Source organism: Copadichromis virginalis, linkage group LG5 (assembly GCF_057382275.1).
Source record: "Copadichromis virginalis isolate Kocher_CV1m ecotype Utaka linkage group LG5, C_Virginalis_male_GT1.1, whole genome shotgun sequence".
In the NCBI taxonomy this organism is placed as follows: domain Eukaryota; kingdom Metazoa; phylum Chordata; class Actinopteri; order Cichliformes; family Cichlidae; genus Copadichromis; species Copadichromis virginalis.
In genome coordinates this window covers 26,138,875-26,157,138 of record NC_140622.1, presented here as the reverse complement: position 1 = coordinate 26,157,138, position 18,264 = coordinate 26,138,875, and the positions used below count along the sequence as shown (strand labels likewise).

Below are 18,264 nucleotides of genomic sequence, written 5' to 3'. Positions count from 1 at the left end.
CTGTGTAGTAGACAAGATATAAATAATACAGTATGGAGTGCATGAGAAGTGTAATTTTTCCCTTAGGATGATAGCTTCCTCATGCTCCAGTGCTTCAAGGATTTTAAGTGTTAAGATTGCCTAATATAACCTGAGTGAGTTATTTTTTTTATCTGAAAGTGATAATGTCTGTAAAGGTTATCTCAACGCTAAAGGTAATTGGAAAGGTCATTGGGGAAAAAGCACTAAGAATATTTCCTCAGTTATGAAAACACATAAATTGTTAAGATAAGAAACTAGCTGCGGGGATTATGTATTGCCTCGCCCACCAAATATGAGATAAACTGCGCAGCATACACTTATTGTATCGCAGTAGTCTCTTGACAGCCTATTTTCAGATTCAGTTTAAATATCTTTGTTGCAAAATATTTTTCTATTGCAGGACCCAGTTGCATGACAATCAAAAGACTATCCCTCAGCTCTTCCAGCTCTATCATGTGTGAGTGCTGCGGATGATTCACTAGTTCTTCAGATGATCATAACCAGACTGCTGGAAAAGCTACAAGAGAAAATATGGCAAGCTGCAAACAAACAAATCTCAGGCACAAAAAAAAAAGAAAGAAACTTGTCTGCCGTTCAGATCTGATGAATGAAAAAATGATAACGAAGACAGGAGATGGGAGTGCGAGTGGGTGAGAGGGGCCACTCATAAAGGAAAAAAGTCTCTCTCCATTCCTGATGTAGAATAGTCTGTGTTTGGGTTCCTTATCAGTGCAGAGCGGATGGCTAAGCACTGATTTATGACAAGGTATGACAGTGCAAGATAAGAGCATTTTTAGCCTCTATGTGTCTGTGCAATCATTGGCCTCTTTCAGCACCCCATGCAAGGAGGGATGGAGGGTGACTGTGACCAGCATTTCCCACTGTCACGCAAGGCGCCTCCTTCCAACTGATAAGCGCCCTACCTTCCTCTCATTCTGTGTTGCTCTTCGTGTTTCTCTATCTGTCGTCATCGTTCTCCTATCAAAACGTGCTTCCAGCTAATACTTTCTTTTGTTAAACATGATGGATGTAAAAGTGCAGACAGCAGTATGTATGCTGCGACATATGAGCCTAAACCCAAATAGCTACGAACCACTGAATTTTAAAGCACAATGTAATGTGCTGGTGGAGGCTTAACTGTGTCATGACTGCTTAACTGCTGAAAAGGTCATTTCAACATTTCTTATCTACCTCCACTGCATACTAAATCTCACAGAGCAGAACTGCCAACAATAACATACCAGAAAATTCTTCACCATTTTCTGATCCGTTGCATCCAGAGTTTTGTTCCACATGGTGTATGTAATTGATAAAGCTTGCAATTTGAACACAGGCCAATCTCACTTGCCCATTTCATGCCTGGAGTGCAGTAATTGCTGCACGGCATTGACACAAAGGTCTTATGTGACAGGCCTTGATGTGGGCTGTGTAGGGCAGACAAGTTATCTTGTATCTGTTTTTTCTATGATTTTATCCATCTGTTCTCCATTCCTCACTTTGAACTCTGCCAATTTTGATACCTCTGCCTCCTATATCTGCGAAAAATCTCACCATTCAGTATCACAGTTTCACTTGGGAAACTTCGAATGAATTTGAACCTAACCGTAGCTATTCACACATTGTTTGAGCTCTGTTCTTAAACAGACACCCCCTGAATGCTGACCCTCGTGGTCATGGGTGGGAAAAAAAGGCCACAAGGGTCACAAGGTAGGATGTCCCAGCTGTCTATCAAACATAAAAGCTGCCAAATTACCAAGCACTGGTGTTTAAAAATTTCAGAGTGTGTGCGCCAGTCCGCAAGAGAAGCAGAAAGGATCGTGAATTACACAGACAGACAGTAATCTATAGGTCTGTCAGCCTGTCACTCAGCCTGACCTTGGATAGCTTTACTTTAATTGCAGGGTGGTATGAGAGAGTGGGGCCCACCTTCAGCAGACAATTCACTTTATCCATTAAAGATATAATGGCTGCCAACGTGTTTCGTCTTGAAAGACATTTTCTGCTTTTAAAGCGCATGTTTAACCTGCTGGAATGTAAATGATCATTTTTAGCCTGTAATTATTTTCTGCAAGGCCCCTTCATTTTTAAATAATCCAGGTCTTCCACTTCAGAGCTTAATATTTCTGTAGTCACATGTGGAAGTTGATATTGCTTGTAAGAAAAAGGTAACACTAAAGCTCATGGCATTGAAATTCACTGTTTGTCTGTGAGAATATAGTTCCACCTGTAGTCCCTGCTGCAACCGTGATGTATTTTTGCACTTTAAAGTTAGGATTAGCTCTCCTGCCACTGTGTCATTTTGTTGTCTTTGCAGAGACCCTTTGTAAACCACAGATGCAAAACAAGCATGCATTAATAGATCTCAAAGATATCCCGAAACCGAGTTATTTCTAAAGCTTCTGTGGCTCTACGTTTCTTTCAGTTACCCCTCCCCCCTTTCTGCTCCTACTCTCCTCTCCCACATTCTTACTATAGCCTATGTCCATCATACAGGCGCTAAGAAAATATGAATACCCCTGACTGATGGTCATCATCTCCCACTTTGTTTTCCCCACTCATCTCCTCCTATTTATGCCAGATAGACTGACAGACAGCAAGTAGACAGTTAACATGGATGCTCTTTCACTCACAGCACCCAGTCAGCTAATTCTCACCAGTTGGCCTTCCCTACTTTCTTTTCTTCCCGCAGCTCTCACCAAACTTTCCCGCTGATCTCATTCAATGTCAGAATCAAACCCCCGTGTGCACGCATGTGTTTGTGTTGATGTGAGCCTGCATTGAATCTCTCTAATGCTTGCAAATGTACTAAAATCCAAAAAGGGTTAGTGTTTAAAGGGTGACGAACAAAAGATGATTGATGAAAAGAGGCAGTGGGATGCTAGACTCAGTGATAACTGCTGTTGTCTGCAGACAGAATATAAGTTTGTCTGAAGTGTCAGTCCTTGCATAAAAGCCACAAAACATAAAAGAATCACAGAAGTGAAGGCTGCTGGACTTGGTAGACACACAACACAGAATCAGACGCACAGAGATATATTTGCTGCCTCAATTTGGTCTTTTTCTCAGGGGGATTTAGTTATAGGAGATATTTGGTGTAAGCAGCTTAAATCAAAGAAATGAAACGCTTTAAAACAACATCAGGCATTAGTGGGGCTCAACTACTCTCGCCTCGGCCATAAGAAGAAGCATAATATTGTTTCTGGGCTGCTCCTGAGTAAAAGAAGCTCAGGTATTACCTATAAAAACTGTTCAGGGAATATATGTGTATGTTTGAGTATATGTTCAACTTTCAAGAGAATCTTTGCAGGTTAATTAACTTTTTTTTAGCCAATTTTGTTGTTTCAGTACTTGTACTTGGAGGCAGAGTTTTGTTTTTGTTGTTTTTTTTCCTCTGAATGTAATTATCTTTATAGTCATCTTGTGGGATCAATGCCATTGATCTGCTGGTTGACCAGTGCACAGTCTGGCCTCTAATGGAGTGGATTACTGGAGGAATGTTATATTTGATTCGTCTGGGAAAGATCATCTCTTGAGGGAGTGTTTTGAAAAATCTTGACCTTCATGGAAGTTTCAGTCAATAATTGCTCGTAGTGGCAGCCCATAAATATTTATATTTATGGGAATATTTTTGTAATATATCTCAATGTAAACAAATGATCATTTATCAGTGTACTCCAATTCTAAACGAGACATGAATGTCAACAGCAGCTAATATCTGGTGAAATAACTATTAGAGAAAAATTCAGGAAGATCCCCAGATGTCACTGGTGCTCATCCTCTTGGGGATGTGTGGAAATTTCTAGAAAATTCAATGAATATTTCATCCAAAGTTGAGATATTTCATACTGATATTGACTGGCCAATAGAATACCATTGTCATACCCAATGCTTTTCTGCTACTGTCAAATAAATGGTGTCAGTAGTCTGTCAAGAATGTGACAGTGCAACAGATGGTGCGGGAAACATTTACAATGATATTTCCTTTAATTGGACCCTTTAAGCTGGCTTCAAAAGGACACTAAGGTCTTATGAGCTACCATGCCTGCTTCTGCCATTGCACCAACGCGTAACTCCACAGTTTCTGAGAACAAAGCCTGTCAGACAGCTGAGGAGGTCCAAACTACAGCAGCCCATCGGACGACCACACCACACCGCTCAACAACCAGCCGCATGATTGTCGAGAATTATCTGGTTGTCTTTTGCCTGTCATGCAGCATTAGTGCACAAGGCTGAACTGGGGATGTGTGGTGACACGTACCTGGTCGGGGGTAACCCCGCTATTGTGTAGCTGTGACGTGGGGTCAAGTGGATGTATGCAGCAGCAGGGTATGTGGCATAATGTCAACTGAGCTGACTCAGATGGGCTTCTGGCACTTCCACATCAGTGGGTTGTAGAATGATCATTTCAGAGATTTTGGTGGCCTTGAAGCTTGGCCTGTCTGATCATTGGGGTGTAATGACAGTGTTATGTTAATATTACAAAGTTTTACTGATCATCTTATTTTACACAATCAAATATCATAGTTGGTGAGTAGCAATAAAAATACATTTTATGTTCTTTTTTTTGTTGTTTTTTAATAAAAATGTTAAAACTTGTTCAAAAGGCCTAATGTTATTAGACATGCCACTTGAGAACCCTCTTTATACATCTAATTTAAATGGGTGAAGAACAAGAGTGACAGCAGGAGCAAAATACATCTTCACTGAACACATTTCCCGAATTTCTCTACCTTTTCCACCTGCAGCATGCTGGGTGCCAAAGAAAAGAGAAAAAGATTCGGCAGAAAAAAGGCATTTGTTATCTCAGTGGGCTGGTATGCAGACAGAGGCTAGTGGATACTAGCAGGATCAGACAAGCCAAAGAATATGAGAGGTGTTTGAGGAAGCTTGTTGATAAATGAAAATGGCGTTAAGCAGGAATGATTTAATGTAAATAGGGGTGGTATAGCTGCTATAATATATTTACTAGAGCTGTATGCATATATCTTTAAAGAATTCCCACATTGTTCTGGGTGGTGGGCAAGGCTGATGGAAATGTTCAGTGTGAAGAAATTGTTGCTGGATAGAGTGGAGAGAGTGGACAGCTTCAAATACCTCGGAGTTCACATCACGTAGGACCTGTCATGGTCCTGTCACATCAACACCGTGGTGAAAAAGGCCCGACAGCGTCTCTACCACCTCAGACGCTTGAGAGACTTCCAACTGCCCTCCAAGGTGCTCAGGAACTTTTACTCGTGCACCATAGAGAGCATCCTGGCGGGAAACATCTTAACCTGGTTCGGGAACAGCACCATGCAGGACAGACGAGCTCTACAGAGGGTTGTGCGGTCAGCTGAGCGCACCATCCGCTCCGAGCTCCCTGACCTGCACTCAATCTACAGCAGGCGGTGCTGGACCAAGGCCAGGAAGATCGTGAAGGACCTCAGCCATCCCAACAACAGACTGTTCTCTCTGTTGAGGTCAGGAAAGCGATTCCGCTCCCTGAAGACCAACACAGAGAGACTGAGGAGGAGCTTCTTCCCGCAGGCGATACGGTCTCTCAATCACACCACCACACAGTACTGACCCACACATACGGTTCTTACACACACACACTGGACATTCTGGACATTGTTTTTGCACAACACTGGTCACTATATTCTTCATTTCCAGTTAATACTTGTACAGCTGCTGTTATTGTGTATATATTTATTTATATTTAGATTTCTTCATACATTCTTATATAGTTCTATATTGTGTATTGTGTATTTTGTTGTACAGTTATTTTATTTTCAACTTTAATTTATATATTTTATCTTATTCTTCCCAGTTAAATTTACCCTTCATTCTAATTTGTGTTGTACAGTTATTTCATTTTTAACCTTAATTTATATTTTATTCCTTCCTAGTTAAATTGACCCTTTTTAATTTTTCATATTTATTTCCTATCTTATTCATAGCCTTTCCTTTTTTGTTTTCTTTAGGTCACGAGCAGTTGTCCAAGCATTTCACTACATATCGTACTGTGTATGACTGTGTACGTGACAAATAAAATTTGAATTTGAATTTGAATTTGAATTTGGATGGCAACGTGATAAATGATCTTGAGATATTTGTTTACATGTCGCTCCTCTCTGGGAAATGATTTGGTTTCATTTTGTAAATTAAAGGAATAATTCAAAAGTAATTTTCTCAAAAATATGAATTTAAAAGTTCATTCGTTTTGATCCCAGCTGATATAAATTGTTACATTGTTTATTGGCTTATCTGCACATGAATTAAGAGTTTTTCCAATTGGACAATACTACAATGCTTGATTAATGCACAAAACCCTTTTTATCAGATTTGTAATGATATTTGTGGTGTCACAAAAGACCGTCAGTTCAGAACCTCAAATAAGCAGTGGTTTCCTGTGACCTCCAAATCTGTCTGACCACCTTCCTCTGTGGACGGTGTGGTTTTTAAACAATGCAACACTGTTTTCTCCATTCCCCCTGAGAGACAAGAGTCCCGATTTCTACAGCCGCTAGATATTTTTGTCACTTACATTAAACCTTTAGGAGGATTTGCTGAAAAAACTTGTGCCTGCACCTTCCCACATATGGCTGCCTGTGGAGTGAACTGGATTTCCAGAAGAGAAGAGGAATAAAGTTTCCAGTTTCTGTCCAAGATATTAGAGTTGGACTACATCATACCACGTGACCAGTTCATCTGATGAGGCTGACCACCACCCAAGGGATTGTTCACCAATACACTGTTTGTTTAAGCCATAGTTTCTTAGATGCAAAATAAATAAATAAAGGAAATGCTAAAATGAGTCTCCATAAACAAAAACGTAAACACAAACTTTACCTGGGCAATGAAGGAATACACTGATCTGTTGACCTTATGTTGCCACAACAGGTGTGATGTGTCCAAACCCGCAGGAGGGTCTTGCACTTTGACGCTGGTAGTGAATCTTTTGGTCCTTTGAGTTGTGAGTTAGGGCCTCCATGGATCATTCTTGTTCAGGTGCATCTCGTGGTCAATAAGATTGGGATCTAGGGAGCTTGGAGGCCTGTCTGCCATAAAGGAGTGTGTTTATTTTGCATCAGTGTTTACGTGGGTGGTACCTACCAAGAAGTAGACCCCACATGAATGCCAGGACCCAAAGGTTCCCATCAGAACATTGCATGCAAGATGATTAATGTTAATCACTTCTTTTTTTTTTTTTTTTCCAATGTTAATCACTTCTAAGCGCTTCACTTAGCCGTCAGTGTTTTTGTTGTTGTGGCTGATCTCTGTGTATTTGTGCTGTTTGTATATTGTTGATGAAGATCATACTTGCTCATTACTTTGTTGACTTTTAAGTCTCTCTTCCATCTCTTGTTTTTTAACTAACCTGGCAGCGGAGGTCCTAATCAGTGTTTGTGTGTAGCTGGGCAGACAATCAGGGTGTTTTCGTCCTCACTCCAACTCATGATTAGAATTGAAGAGCCTCTGTGTGCCTTTGTGAGCTTTGTTTTTGGCCCTGAAGCAGCTCTAGAGGAGTCTCAGCCTCTCTGCCTTGGCTGTACAGAGGAGCTTTCATAGAGTTTGACTCAGAGTTTCTATGGCTCTCTCCTGCCTGCTTTGATAAATGGAAGTTCTTAGGTTTGCTGTCAGCCTCCTCTACCCTCGGGACTCCTCCTTCCATTCTCACTCCTCTACCGTAACATTTGCTGTTGTGGGTGAAAAATCACCATAGGGAATAGAGTAGATTCTCAGTGCTTGACTGAGAGTGGAACACCCGGAGAAGGTAGAGGTGGCAGTTGTCCCCAGTAGACCCTGAGTCAACACTTGCTGCTAATGGTCTCTCTAAATTTACCTTCTAATTACCCTCCTCTTATTGCCCCCAGCTAACAGCATACTGGCAATAGCCTTGCAACACAAGGAAGCCAAAAGACATGATGGAAATTACACTTTGTTCAGTTCTGGCTAAAGTCAGCAGGAAGGGAACTGATCCACTGACAACTTGGCTTGAGAAAGATGCAAATTTTCCTAATCAAATCAAGAATCAGGAAAAAACTATAAATAGGAATCAGAAGATTCCTTTGAGAGATCTTTATACATCTGGCTCTGTGTTAGTGCAGCTGACAAAGAGGGAGAGTATTTATTCTAAGTGCCAGGCCAAAGGTCAGCCGGGGAGAGGAGGATTTTTCACTCATTCACACCCGCTCTGTCTCATTATTCAGCCCTCTCCATAATCCTTCTAAACTAGGTTGTCACCACTGACCACTGCCGCCATCCTGACCAGCCCGCTGCAAGCGATGGCACAGCTACAACAACAAACAGCTTTATCACAGCATAAACACCATCCCAGCCATACGTGTACACAAACATTCGTGCATACAGCAGCCAGCCACAAGAGCGCACAATGCTATGGCATAAAACCGAAACCAAAGTAAGGAACAACCAGTTATTTTCTTTAAAATCTAGAGATTAGCGTTATAGAGGAAGAGAGTCAACAAAATTGTGCCCTCCCCCATTCAGACTTTTCAATATCCCACCTCTCACTGGTCCCATCCTCTTTAAGCACCCCACCCAAACATCATCATGACCACCCAGCTCTGCTGAACGTAAGGAGGCCACTGTGAGCTTTCACCACAGACCCCTCATGTCCTTTAACCTTTCACCCTCAACTCTGCTGAGGACAGCTGTCTGTGGCACTGTGTACAGAGAGAAAAGCCAGCGTTCTGGACCGGGAACCGCCTCAAGCGTTTGTATTGGTTATTTAAATATGTTTCAATCAAAACTCTTACACTGTGTTTTAAAAAAGCCTGAAGTTATTTTTGCTTTTCTTTAAAAAAGAAAATCAACAGTATTAACTGATTGATGTTTGCTGTTCTGTCTGAGGGTTCAAAAGCCATAAGGCAAGTCAATCCTCTTCAGTCTCTGGATGTAGTTGCTCTTGTTTCTGATCACGTCATATAGATACCATATAATGCAACTTTAACAAAGGTCAGGTTTGTGGACCAGATACAGAGAAACTGCATGACCTTTGCTGTCAGCTGAACCAGGGATCTTCTTCTCCCATGTGCTTTAATTAACCTTTTCTGTCATCTGTAACAGCAGAAATAGATTTGTTGTAATCTCTCATTTCCACTCAGGAAGTGAACTTAAATCAATCTTTCCCTGCCTTCGATTTGTGCAGTGGGAGACAGGTGTCTCTGATTTGATGTGAGGATCAGAGAGCTCTACCTCTTTCTCTGTGAGCACACACACACACACACACACACACACACACACACACACACTCGCGCGCGCACACACACACTAATACCGTGTATCAGTAGCAGACAAGCATGAAGAGCATCTGAGTGACAGCATCCGGAAGCTCTAAGATAAGATGTAATCTGGTGCCAATTATTTCTCCTTGACAGGCGCAGGTAAGCAGCAATCAGCTCCAGTGACATGTGTTGTGAGTCAATAGACCTTACCCCAAAGGGTGGTGAGAGGCTGATTATGAGGTTCTGAACTGAGGCAAACACGAAAGACAAACACCAAGTCGGGTTGAGCTGATAAGCATTCCCACCGCTGTTCAGATGCTCCTTTATCCCCAATGACCTCTCCATTCTGTGCAAACACACAAAGATACACTGGCCCCAGACATTCAGTATTCACTTGAGAGATGCACTGAATGAAAGAAAGTCCTAGACTGCATGCGTCTTCAAGCAGATTAAAGTCTTCGAACCTAAATGGCAAGTGTGTCAGTGTTTTCCGAAGTAACTCTGCTAATCCACAGCTCATTTTTATTTATTTTAGAACTAGATATTTTCTTTAAAGGTAAGCTTGCTCAAAAAACAATGACACTTCTTTTATCATATCTGTATGTCACACGGGCAGCAGATGAGTTTAGCTAGTGAAACGGCCTGAATTCCAGTATGTTTGTTATGTGGCTATAAGCGCACAAATAAACATGCTGTCGTTGTTTGTTTAATTTGTGCTCAAACAGCAACACAGAATTTTTTTTGTTTTACTTTAAGTCGTTTGCTGTAATTTGATGTTGAGTATGTACAGTGTATTCCTCCTTTTAAAACCACTTTTTGTTTATACGGCGATAAGGTAAAGTGAGTATATGTGGACATTTAGTGGTTCATCGTGTTGTCAGCTTGTCCTAAATGTGGTATCTCTTGGATGCCTTGTGGGAATTTCCTCAGATTTAGCATAAACATCCACTTGGACTCAAAGATGAAGAAATCAGAATTTGGTGGTCAAAGGTCGGTATGACTTCATAGTATGTGTTTGGCTTGTGCTAAATTTACACAAATCTAAAAAGATTAATAAAAGAAAGAAATGATGGCTTGTTGCATCCGATGTTCAAAGGTCATGTCTTAACAAAATTCTAACTGGCTAGTTGGGATGTGCAACCACACCACACTAATTCTAGTGGAACATTTGACAGTCACAGACAAGCTAGTTTCCTTGCTTGCAGTCATTATGCTTAATTACTATCACCATACTTAACAAATGCTTACCAATGAAGTTGATCATCCTATTGGGACTCTAAACAGGTAAAAGTGAAAGAGTATTTTCAGTAATCTTGCACAACTTGGATTGTCGATATGGTTACAGAAAAGCAAGTTCAGCTGTTCATAGGGTATTAATTACAGTGCTAGTCAAGGGAGTTTTACAGACAGTCTTATATATAAAGTTACTTTTAGGGACACATCCTTGCATGCTTGGCTGCAGACAAGCTGCAACAAGGTAGAACCACACCTTTACTTTGGAGAATGTGAACATAAGTAAATTTGGAAATTTAGACCACATGCCATGAATGCCTGGGCAGGTATGCGGGATTTTCTGTTGCCTGCTCCCTCGTACTAAGTGCAGATTGATTGTGAGGAAGGGGCTTAAGCTGAAAGAGGCATTAAAGAAGCAGTAGTGGTGTCTGTGTGGTACGTGTTTTATTATCTATTTATAGATACAAAACAGGGGTCATTTATGTCCTTTTGAGGACCCTGACTAGGGTTGATCCAGGAACAACACACCATGGTACAAATACTGGCCTATAAAAATATAAAGTATATAAAAGCCTATATACCTTAGCTTCAAAGCAGAGCAGAGGGATCACATAGGTGACTAACTAAAGGATCAGTTGACTAGTCTGTGTTATTCACATTTCTGCAGAGTCGATTGAGTTTTGTTCAACAAACTGAAGGCAATTAGAGAAAGGTCATAGAGAAAGAAAAAGACAATGTTCTGCCTGCCTGACTGTCTGGTAATTATTACAAAGACCTTGCTGGGAAGCTGGGTGATATACACGAGGTTCTGTGGTCTTTAAAAAAAAATGCAGGACCTGGTGCACTATCATTGCACTTGTGCCCTATCATTGCTGAATGTACCAGCTGGTGGTAAATTCAGCCATTTAATTCCATGTTAAATGCCTGTTTTTGGTTGTTTTTTGGAGCGTTTTTCTTTGCTTCAAACAACCATTTAGTCTGAGCTCCTTAACACACAGGAATGCTTTTTGAGAAGATGAATTTGTGCTGACAATAGAGTGTATGTGTGGTTCGAGGTGGACTGTTACCATACTTCACCACTAATCTCACCACACCTCAGGCATTATTTCAAGGTAAATGTGTTTTAGCGTGTCTCACCTTGCAGGGATGTAATGTTTCTTCTTTGTGAAAGCTTGCCACGTCATTTGCACCGACTAAAATGTCAGGATGAGAGGAGCCAGTATACTTTAGAAATCTCACGTCGTATTTTGAGTTGAGCTGAGTTCATTCACAAGCTCAAAAGAGAGAAACAAAATAAACACGACGACGTTAAACTGATCTACTGAACTTGCCATTTTCTATAAATCACAAAAGGTGATCACGTATTGCTTTGAACATAATTCTCAAATTTTCAAGTCAAACAGATCATGAAGTTTTACTAACGGAGTTCAGATGGTGCGGTATCTTGAACCCACTTTGTGTGCTGTCCTAATTGTTGTTAAGAGTTTTTAATTGATGTCATATACTTTACCCCATTGCTCAGCACAATAACTGAGATATGCCAGAATTTAAAAAAGAGAATACTGTCATTTAAGAGTGTTTTAGGCCTGCGAGTTTTAACTTTGTGCAATATAGATATCTTATATCTGATTTCCAAGAGTTTATAATAATAATAATACATTTTATTTAAGGGCGCCTTTCTAAAGCACAAGGTCACCTTACAAAGAGAAAAAGACATCAATGAAGCAGTAGATTAAAATAGATTCTAATAAATTAAAATACAGAAACCAGCAAAATACAACCACAAACAACAAATTAAAAAACAGAACAAAAACATTATTTGACAGCAAGTAAAATCTGTATTAATTTAGTTAATTTTTACAAAAGAAGTGATTTCATCCACCATTTCAATCTTTGTTCTATTTTAGCTGAAGGAGCTGTAGTCCTCATGTAGACAAACATCCACAGCACATGGAATGAGTCCGAAGTGCTGTAGATGTTAGGATGCTGGTGATGTGTAAGTGACATGTAATCTTGGACAGGTACCTCAGTTAATATCTGTTAAATCATGGTTCCCATATTAATACATGTTGAGTTTTCCCAGTGCAGCTTTTTTAGTATACAATTGACTGGTCATTTTCCCCACATCGGGATTAATTAGGTCACTTCTGACAGGATGAAATTTGATTTGCTTTGGGGTGAAGCACATCGATCCAGTGATCCTGGATGGGAGATTCACAAGAGAGAAAGATGACAGGCTGTCAGATACTTGAAGCTGGTTGCTATTAACAGGTGATATGTTTAGGCGAACGTTTACTTGTAATGTAGTAGGTTGTCTGTCTGTCTGCCCGTCTAGTCTGGTTTGCAGTGACCCAACTGTCTGATTTATGGCAGCCGGTCCTCTCCCTTTCTGATGCCCGTGCATGTAGATCTGAGTGCAGAGGTGATAAATGTGGGGTCACGGCTGAAGTTCCAGTATCGTTTGACTGCTGGGCTTGCCACAGCAGATAACAGGCTGTGTTTAGTTGACTAGCAAACGAAGATGGAAGATGTTTATAGAACAAGTCTGGTGCTCGACTGTCTTAGGATACTATCTATGTGTTTGTGAGTGCGACTTTTGCATGAATACAGTAATCCTGGATTACACATGGCAGTCTTTCCTGGAAACCCTCAAATACACTGAAAAAATCAAACCTCAGAAAATATTCATCTTATTTCTGATTTAATGCTTTTTCAGGATTCGGGGAACAGAATAGACTTAAAAATAAAACCCCTGACGTGTACTTTCACCACAGCATGGCAAAATCGCATATCGGGGTTACTATTAAACTGTTTAATGTGTTTGGAGGCATCTTATGAGAATTACATGGGTGACAGGCACGTCTGTTTCTGTTTACTACCCGCGCACCATGATGCTGCACCGTGACTGCAGCATTTCACAGTTTCTGAAGGAGCTCAGCAAACCAACAGCGAAGAAGCTCTCTAGGAGAGGATTCATGTCAGTATTTCCACATGTCCCGTGCAGGTGGAGAACTTCATGCTGTCTTTTATTTCCCTAAGTAAGACTTTCTTCCTCGGTCGGGTTAAGGAAAGTCGTTATAGCTGCCATATGGAGTCTTTTTCATCTCCAGTGACTCTTAGATTTGGCTACACAGAGCATAAGAGCATTTGTACGGTCCCATTAAAGTGGAACCTGAACAGGCCTTCCATGGGATCCTTGGGCTTTCTCTACAAACAGAACAATCTCAGCTTTCACAAAGCAAATTCTGAAAGACAAGAGAAACAGATACACTTATCAGAGCTGCTCCAAAGATAATAAGAGGATCGGGGGAGGAATCTGCTTTTTGTACAGCAGCACTGAAAGTCACATTTTCACACCACTGAGCCTCCCCGTGCAGTATGTGAGCCATCAGTTTCATTTCAAAATAGATTTAACAGCGATGTGGAGGAAAGTATGCTGCGGTGTTTTGCTTCCCAGGGAGCACATCGGTTCATTCTTGGCTAATTCACCAGGGGAGATTGTTACAAAGTCTATCATCCCCTTCACAGCTTGTTACAACTGAGGTTCAGACTCCACGGCCCTGAATGTTATCAACCATGTGGCCTGTTGTAATAAACAGCTTGGTATTTGACTTCTTACTGTTCCCATAACTTGTGACTGATCTTTTGCGTCTCTCTTGCCATTCATTTAGGATTCCCGTGAGTTATTTTTTGTCTGCTTGCTTTAGTCAAGCCCGCCGTACCCATATTTAGTCTGACCATAACCCCATTATGGCAGGATGTAATTGGGGGGTAAAAACATAATCTGTAAATTAATCTTGGATAGTTTGATGGTAGGCTTGGCATCATTAGTATGTTGCCATGTCTTTAACAATAGAATACTTTGTGTGTTTGTGCGTATGTGTTCCAGAAAAAGGCAGCCGACACACAATTCCTGAGACTATGTCTGTGGTTTGGGTTTTCTAGTTTTATTGTGTGTTTTTCTACTACAGTAATTGCAGGTTCAGTATGAACAAAAACATTTATTTTTGCACTTTTTTTGCCCCTTTATAGAGCTGAAGTCTACCGGCACTGCTCACCACTTCTCCTTTTTGCTGAATTCAACTGACTATCGGATCCTTCGCATGGACGAGGACCATGACCGCATGTATGTGGGCAGCAAAGATTATATACTCTCTCTGGATCTACATGACATCAACAAGGAGCCTCTCATAGTAAGAAAGTTTCTACCTAAACACTGAACTGCCCAAGCTCGGCATGGGTTTACAGCTAACCAGCTTGTGTATTTTTCACTGTCAGATCCACTGGCCTGTTGCCCCCCAAAGGAAGACTGAATGTGTTTTGTCAGGGAAAGACATCAATGTAAGTATTTAAAAGAAAAAGCAATTCTGACGAATGAAAAATCCCAAACATTTTCTAGTTTCATTTATAAAAACTTACTATTGTTAATTGATTTTCATCTAAATACTGAATTTTTGGTTGTTGCAAGTTTTCAAATCAAATCATCAGTGCTGAAGGCACACTAGCATCATACAAGTGATAGCTTCTGGAGACACCGTGCTACAATTATCCTTATAATGCATTTAATGTGGTTATTCAGTAGCACTCAGACTTCAGCTGGACTTCAAACTGAAATTTAAAAATTCAGATTCTACACTCTGTTTATAAAGATGGCTATATGGGTATCACACTATCACAAGTAAATAAACACTTTGTTTCCAGGGTTACCCCTGTTCAAATTTAACAGTGTGTTTTAATCCTGTCTTTTTTTGGTGATGCTCCCAATTTTAATGTTGGACTGGGGTTAACAGAGGACATTTTCAAGCTCCTCCAAATGTGTGACTGGTTATGAAGCTCTTATTTACTGCCTCTGAATCCCTGATAGCTAATTGCACACAGATGCCACCAATTTAGCTGAAGCAGGAACTTGAACCTTGCAAAAAAAAAATGCACCAGTCTAGAAATGCCAAATTATTATCATTATTTTCCTTTCTTTCCACACCGTAATCATTTTACCTTTTGTTGTTCAGACAAGCTTCCAAAATGAATCGGTCACTGGAAGCCTCAGACCCATATGAAGTCTTAAAAGGGTTCAGAGACATTCAGACATCTCCTTGCACCTCCTGTGCAGCCCCCACAAAGAAGGGATGGAAACTCATCATTGAAATTCATTTAAAAACCAGATTCCTCTCCTTTGATTTCGTTCACACGTTGATCCCCCTCCTACCCTCAAACACACACATATGCACTTGTTTTATCCATGCTAGGGGTGAGAGACGGCACAGTCAGGGTGCACCAACAGTTTGATGAGGCTGTGGATAATAATCCTTCTCTTCCTGCTGGTATAAAGCTCAGGCAGCTGTTTATCCTACTAGAATGTTCATTTATGCACGTCTGGTGACCCAAGCCTCCAAGCGCCTCTGGCTACATTGGCCTATGTATGTTCATATGCGCCTGTATCAGCTTCTGTGTATGTGTGTGAGGGGATGGGTTTGAAATTTCATCAACAGAATAAGAGAATAAGAGATAAGACCGGCTACTGCAAGACATCGCAGCAGTCTTGGCCGCTCTTTAGTGAATGACAAATGATGACAATTCAGAAGCAATTCAGAGGGGATGTTGGTTCAGGCAGGAGGTCAAAGGCAATCAGCCCCACTGTGCTCTCTGTGGGGGAGCACAACTGTGCACTGAATGATACACACAGGCCCGCATGCGTAAACACACGCACAAAAACACATCCTCTGAAACCTCTGACTTGTGCATCTGTCATGCTGTTAAAATCTGCCAAAATGGCTCATCCCCCATCCTGCATACAATCTTTTTTATCTACTTGGTTCATCCTTTCTTTTTCACCAGCTGTCACTAGCAGAAAACATGACAGACAAATCTGAACAGAGCTTATCGGCTTGAACATTTCTGTAGTTGGAATTTTGATTTGGTGGATTGTGACCAGGAAGACAGACAGCTGGTCAGGCAAACAGATTGGAGAAAACCTAGAAAGCACAGAGCTGTGCTCACTGAGAGCACCTCTTTGTCTTTAGTCCAAAAAAGGAAAACATTGGCATTGCTTGAATTTCGCTACTAAGAAATTAAAATTCTAAATTCAGGCCAATCAGTGTTGAGCTTTTCACATTTTTGGCTTTATGGTTTGTCTAAAAAAAAAAAAAAAAAGAAAAGTTAATTGGATTTCAAAACCTTTTCATTTCTTCCCATTTTTTCATTCAAGCACTCTTATTTGCTCTAACCAAAATCTTTCCCATTTGTCAAATTTGACAGAACACTGAATTGGGTTTAACCTCAATCCCTGAAGCAACCACACTTAACATCTCAGAGGCGCTGCTTTCCTTGGTTTCAGCCACACACTTAAATGGTGTTTGGAAACATTTTCCCTGTGAGAGTGTGGTCCGATTGGAAGCCAGAGCCAGCCTGACACAGAGAGTGGAACAGCGCTGCCAAACAAAAGCCAGCCAGCAGAGGAAGTGATAGATGTGATGTTTTTAAGGCAGACAGAGGAGTTATTAACCATCAGTAGGGCACTGTATATTAAGCATCTCCCTTTATCTACTGCATTTTCATTATCTTGTGCTGTCTGTGTTTTGTTTTGCTGTCTCTCAGGGGGAATGTGGTAACTTCATCCGTCTGATTGAGCCCTGGAACCGGACCCACCTGTATGTGTGTGGGACAGGCGCCTACAACCCCATCTGCACCTATGTCGACCGAGGACGCAGGTCACAGGTAACCAAAGACACAGCCAGGCATCCATGGAGACATTTTGACCTCTACTCTCTACTTCCTAAAGAACCATATCAGTCGATCAGTCTCAGGTCAGAGACGCTCCTCCTGCTCTCGCGCTTTAGTTTCATGGGCTTTGCTTCTCTTCCATCATTTTCTGCGTATTAGTTTTCATCGATTTGCACTCTTTCACGGTCTGGAGGACTCAAAGAAAAAAGCTTGGTTATACCTCTCCAGATCACCATTAACATTACAAAGTTGAAGTTGGTAAGGCAACAAATAAGAGCAGCTAAGTGCTGCTGCTTAGGGGCCATTGAGGCTATAAGCTTCTCTTACCATTGTGAATATCACGATGACACTATATCTATAGAAAATACCTCTGCTTGTGGTCCTCCATCCCCACCCTCACCTGTTTATACACTGTGGCCCTGTGGCCTGTCTTGCTGTCTTGCTGAAAACCTCTGAAAAGCAATCATTACTGATGGAGCCTCTCATCCATCATCAGCCTTGTAGCTCACCCCTCCCTCTGTCCCTTCCTCCATCCCTCCCTCACTCGATGGCCACGCAGAGCTTCGGCAGCTGCCTACCCAGTTATAGTCGACACACTTGCATTCACCGCTCTGCCTGTTTAGTCTCACTGTTCAAATGGAGGGTTCAGATTTCAATGTAAAGGTCAGTCTGTCTCTTGTCATTCAGTTTCTCCCCTAAGGCCCAAACGCTATGTTACTTCACACTGTAAAGATTTTTCTCAGTAACAGTAGATGTAAACAAAAACCAGTTGTTCAGAAATTCGTCCCCGTCTTATACAAAGGGCTTCACACATTTTTTAATCCCCAGTTCATGCCCAAACTTTGTCCCGTAACTGCAAACGTTTTCCTTTAACTGCATCAGCTTTTATGCCTTTTCGAGGCGGCTTCACAGCTTTCTCTGCAGGCTGATGAGCTCCACATCAAAAAGTGTAAAAAACGTGAACATTTAGTTTGGTTGCTAATAACAGTTACACTGTGAACATGCGTACACGTATTTTCTCATATGTTGATGTAATTATATTCAGTGTATATGTTGTTTGCGA

The 18,264-nt window shown here is 41.1% G+C and overlaps 1 protein-coding gene across 1 annotated transcript in view; it reads left to right on the top strand.

Annotated features, from left to right (window-relative positions):
• Positions 1 to 18,264, top strand: part of sema3fa (sema domain, immunoglobulin domain (Ig), short basic domain, secreted, (semaphorin) 3Fa) — a 47,167-nt gene that overhangs the window by 13,545 nt on the left and 15,358 nt on the right. Inside the window, exons 3-5 of the mRNA XM_085457050.1 lie at positions 14,514 to 14,674; positions 14,760 to 14,822; positions 17,076 to 17,195. Coding sequence (XP_085313176.1) covers positions 14,514 to 14,674; positions 14,760 to 14,822; positions 17,076 to 17,195 — 344 coding nt within the window. The remainder of the gene's footprint in view (positions 1 to 14,513; positions 14,675 to 14,759; positions 14,823 to 17,075; positions 17,196 to 18,264) is intronic.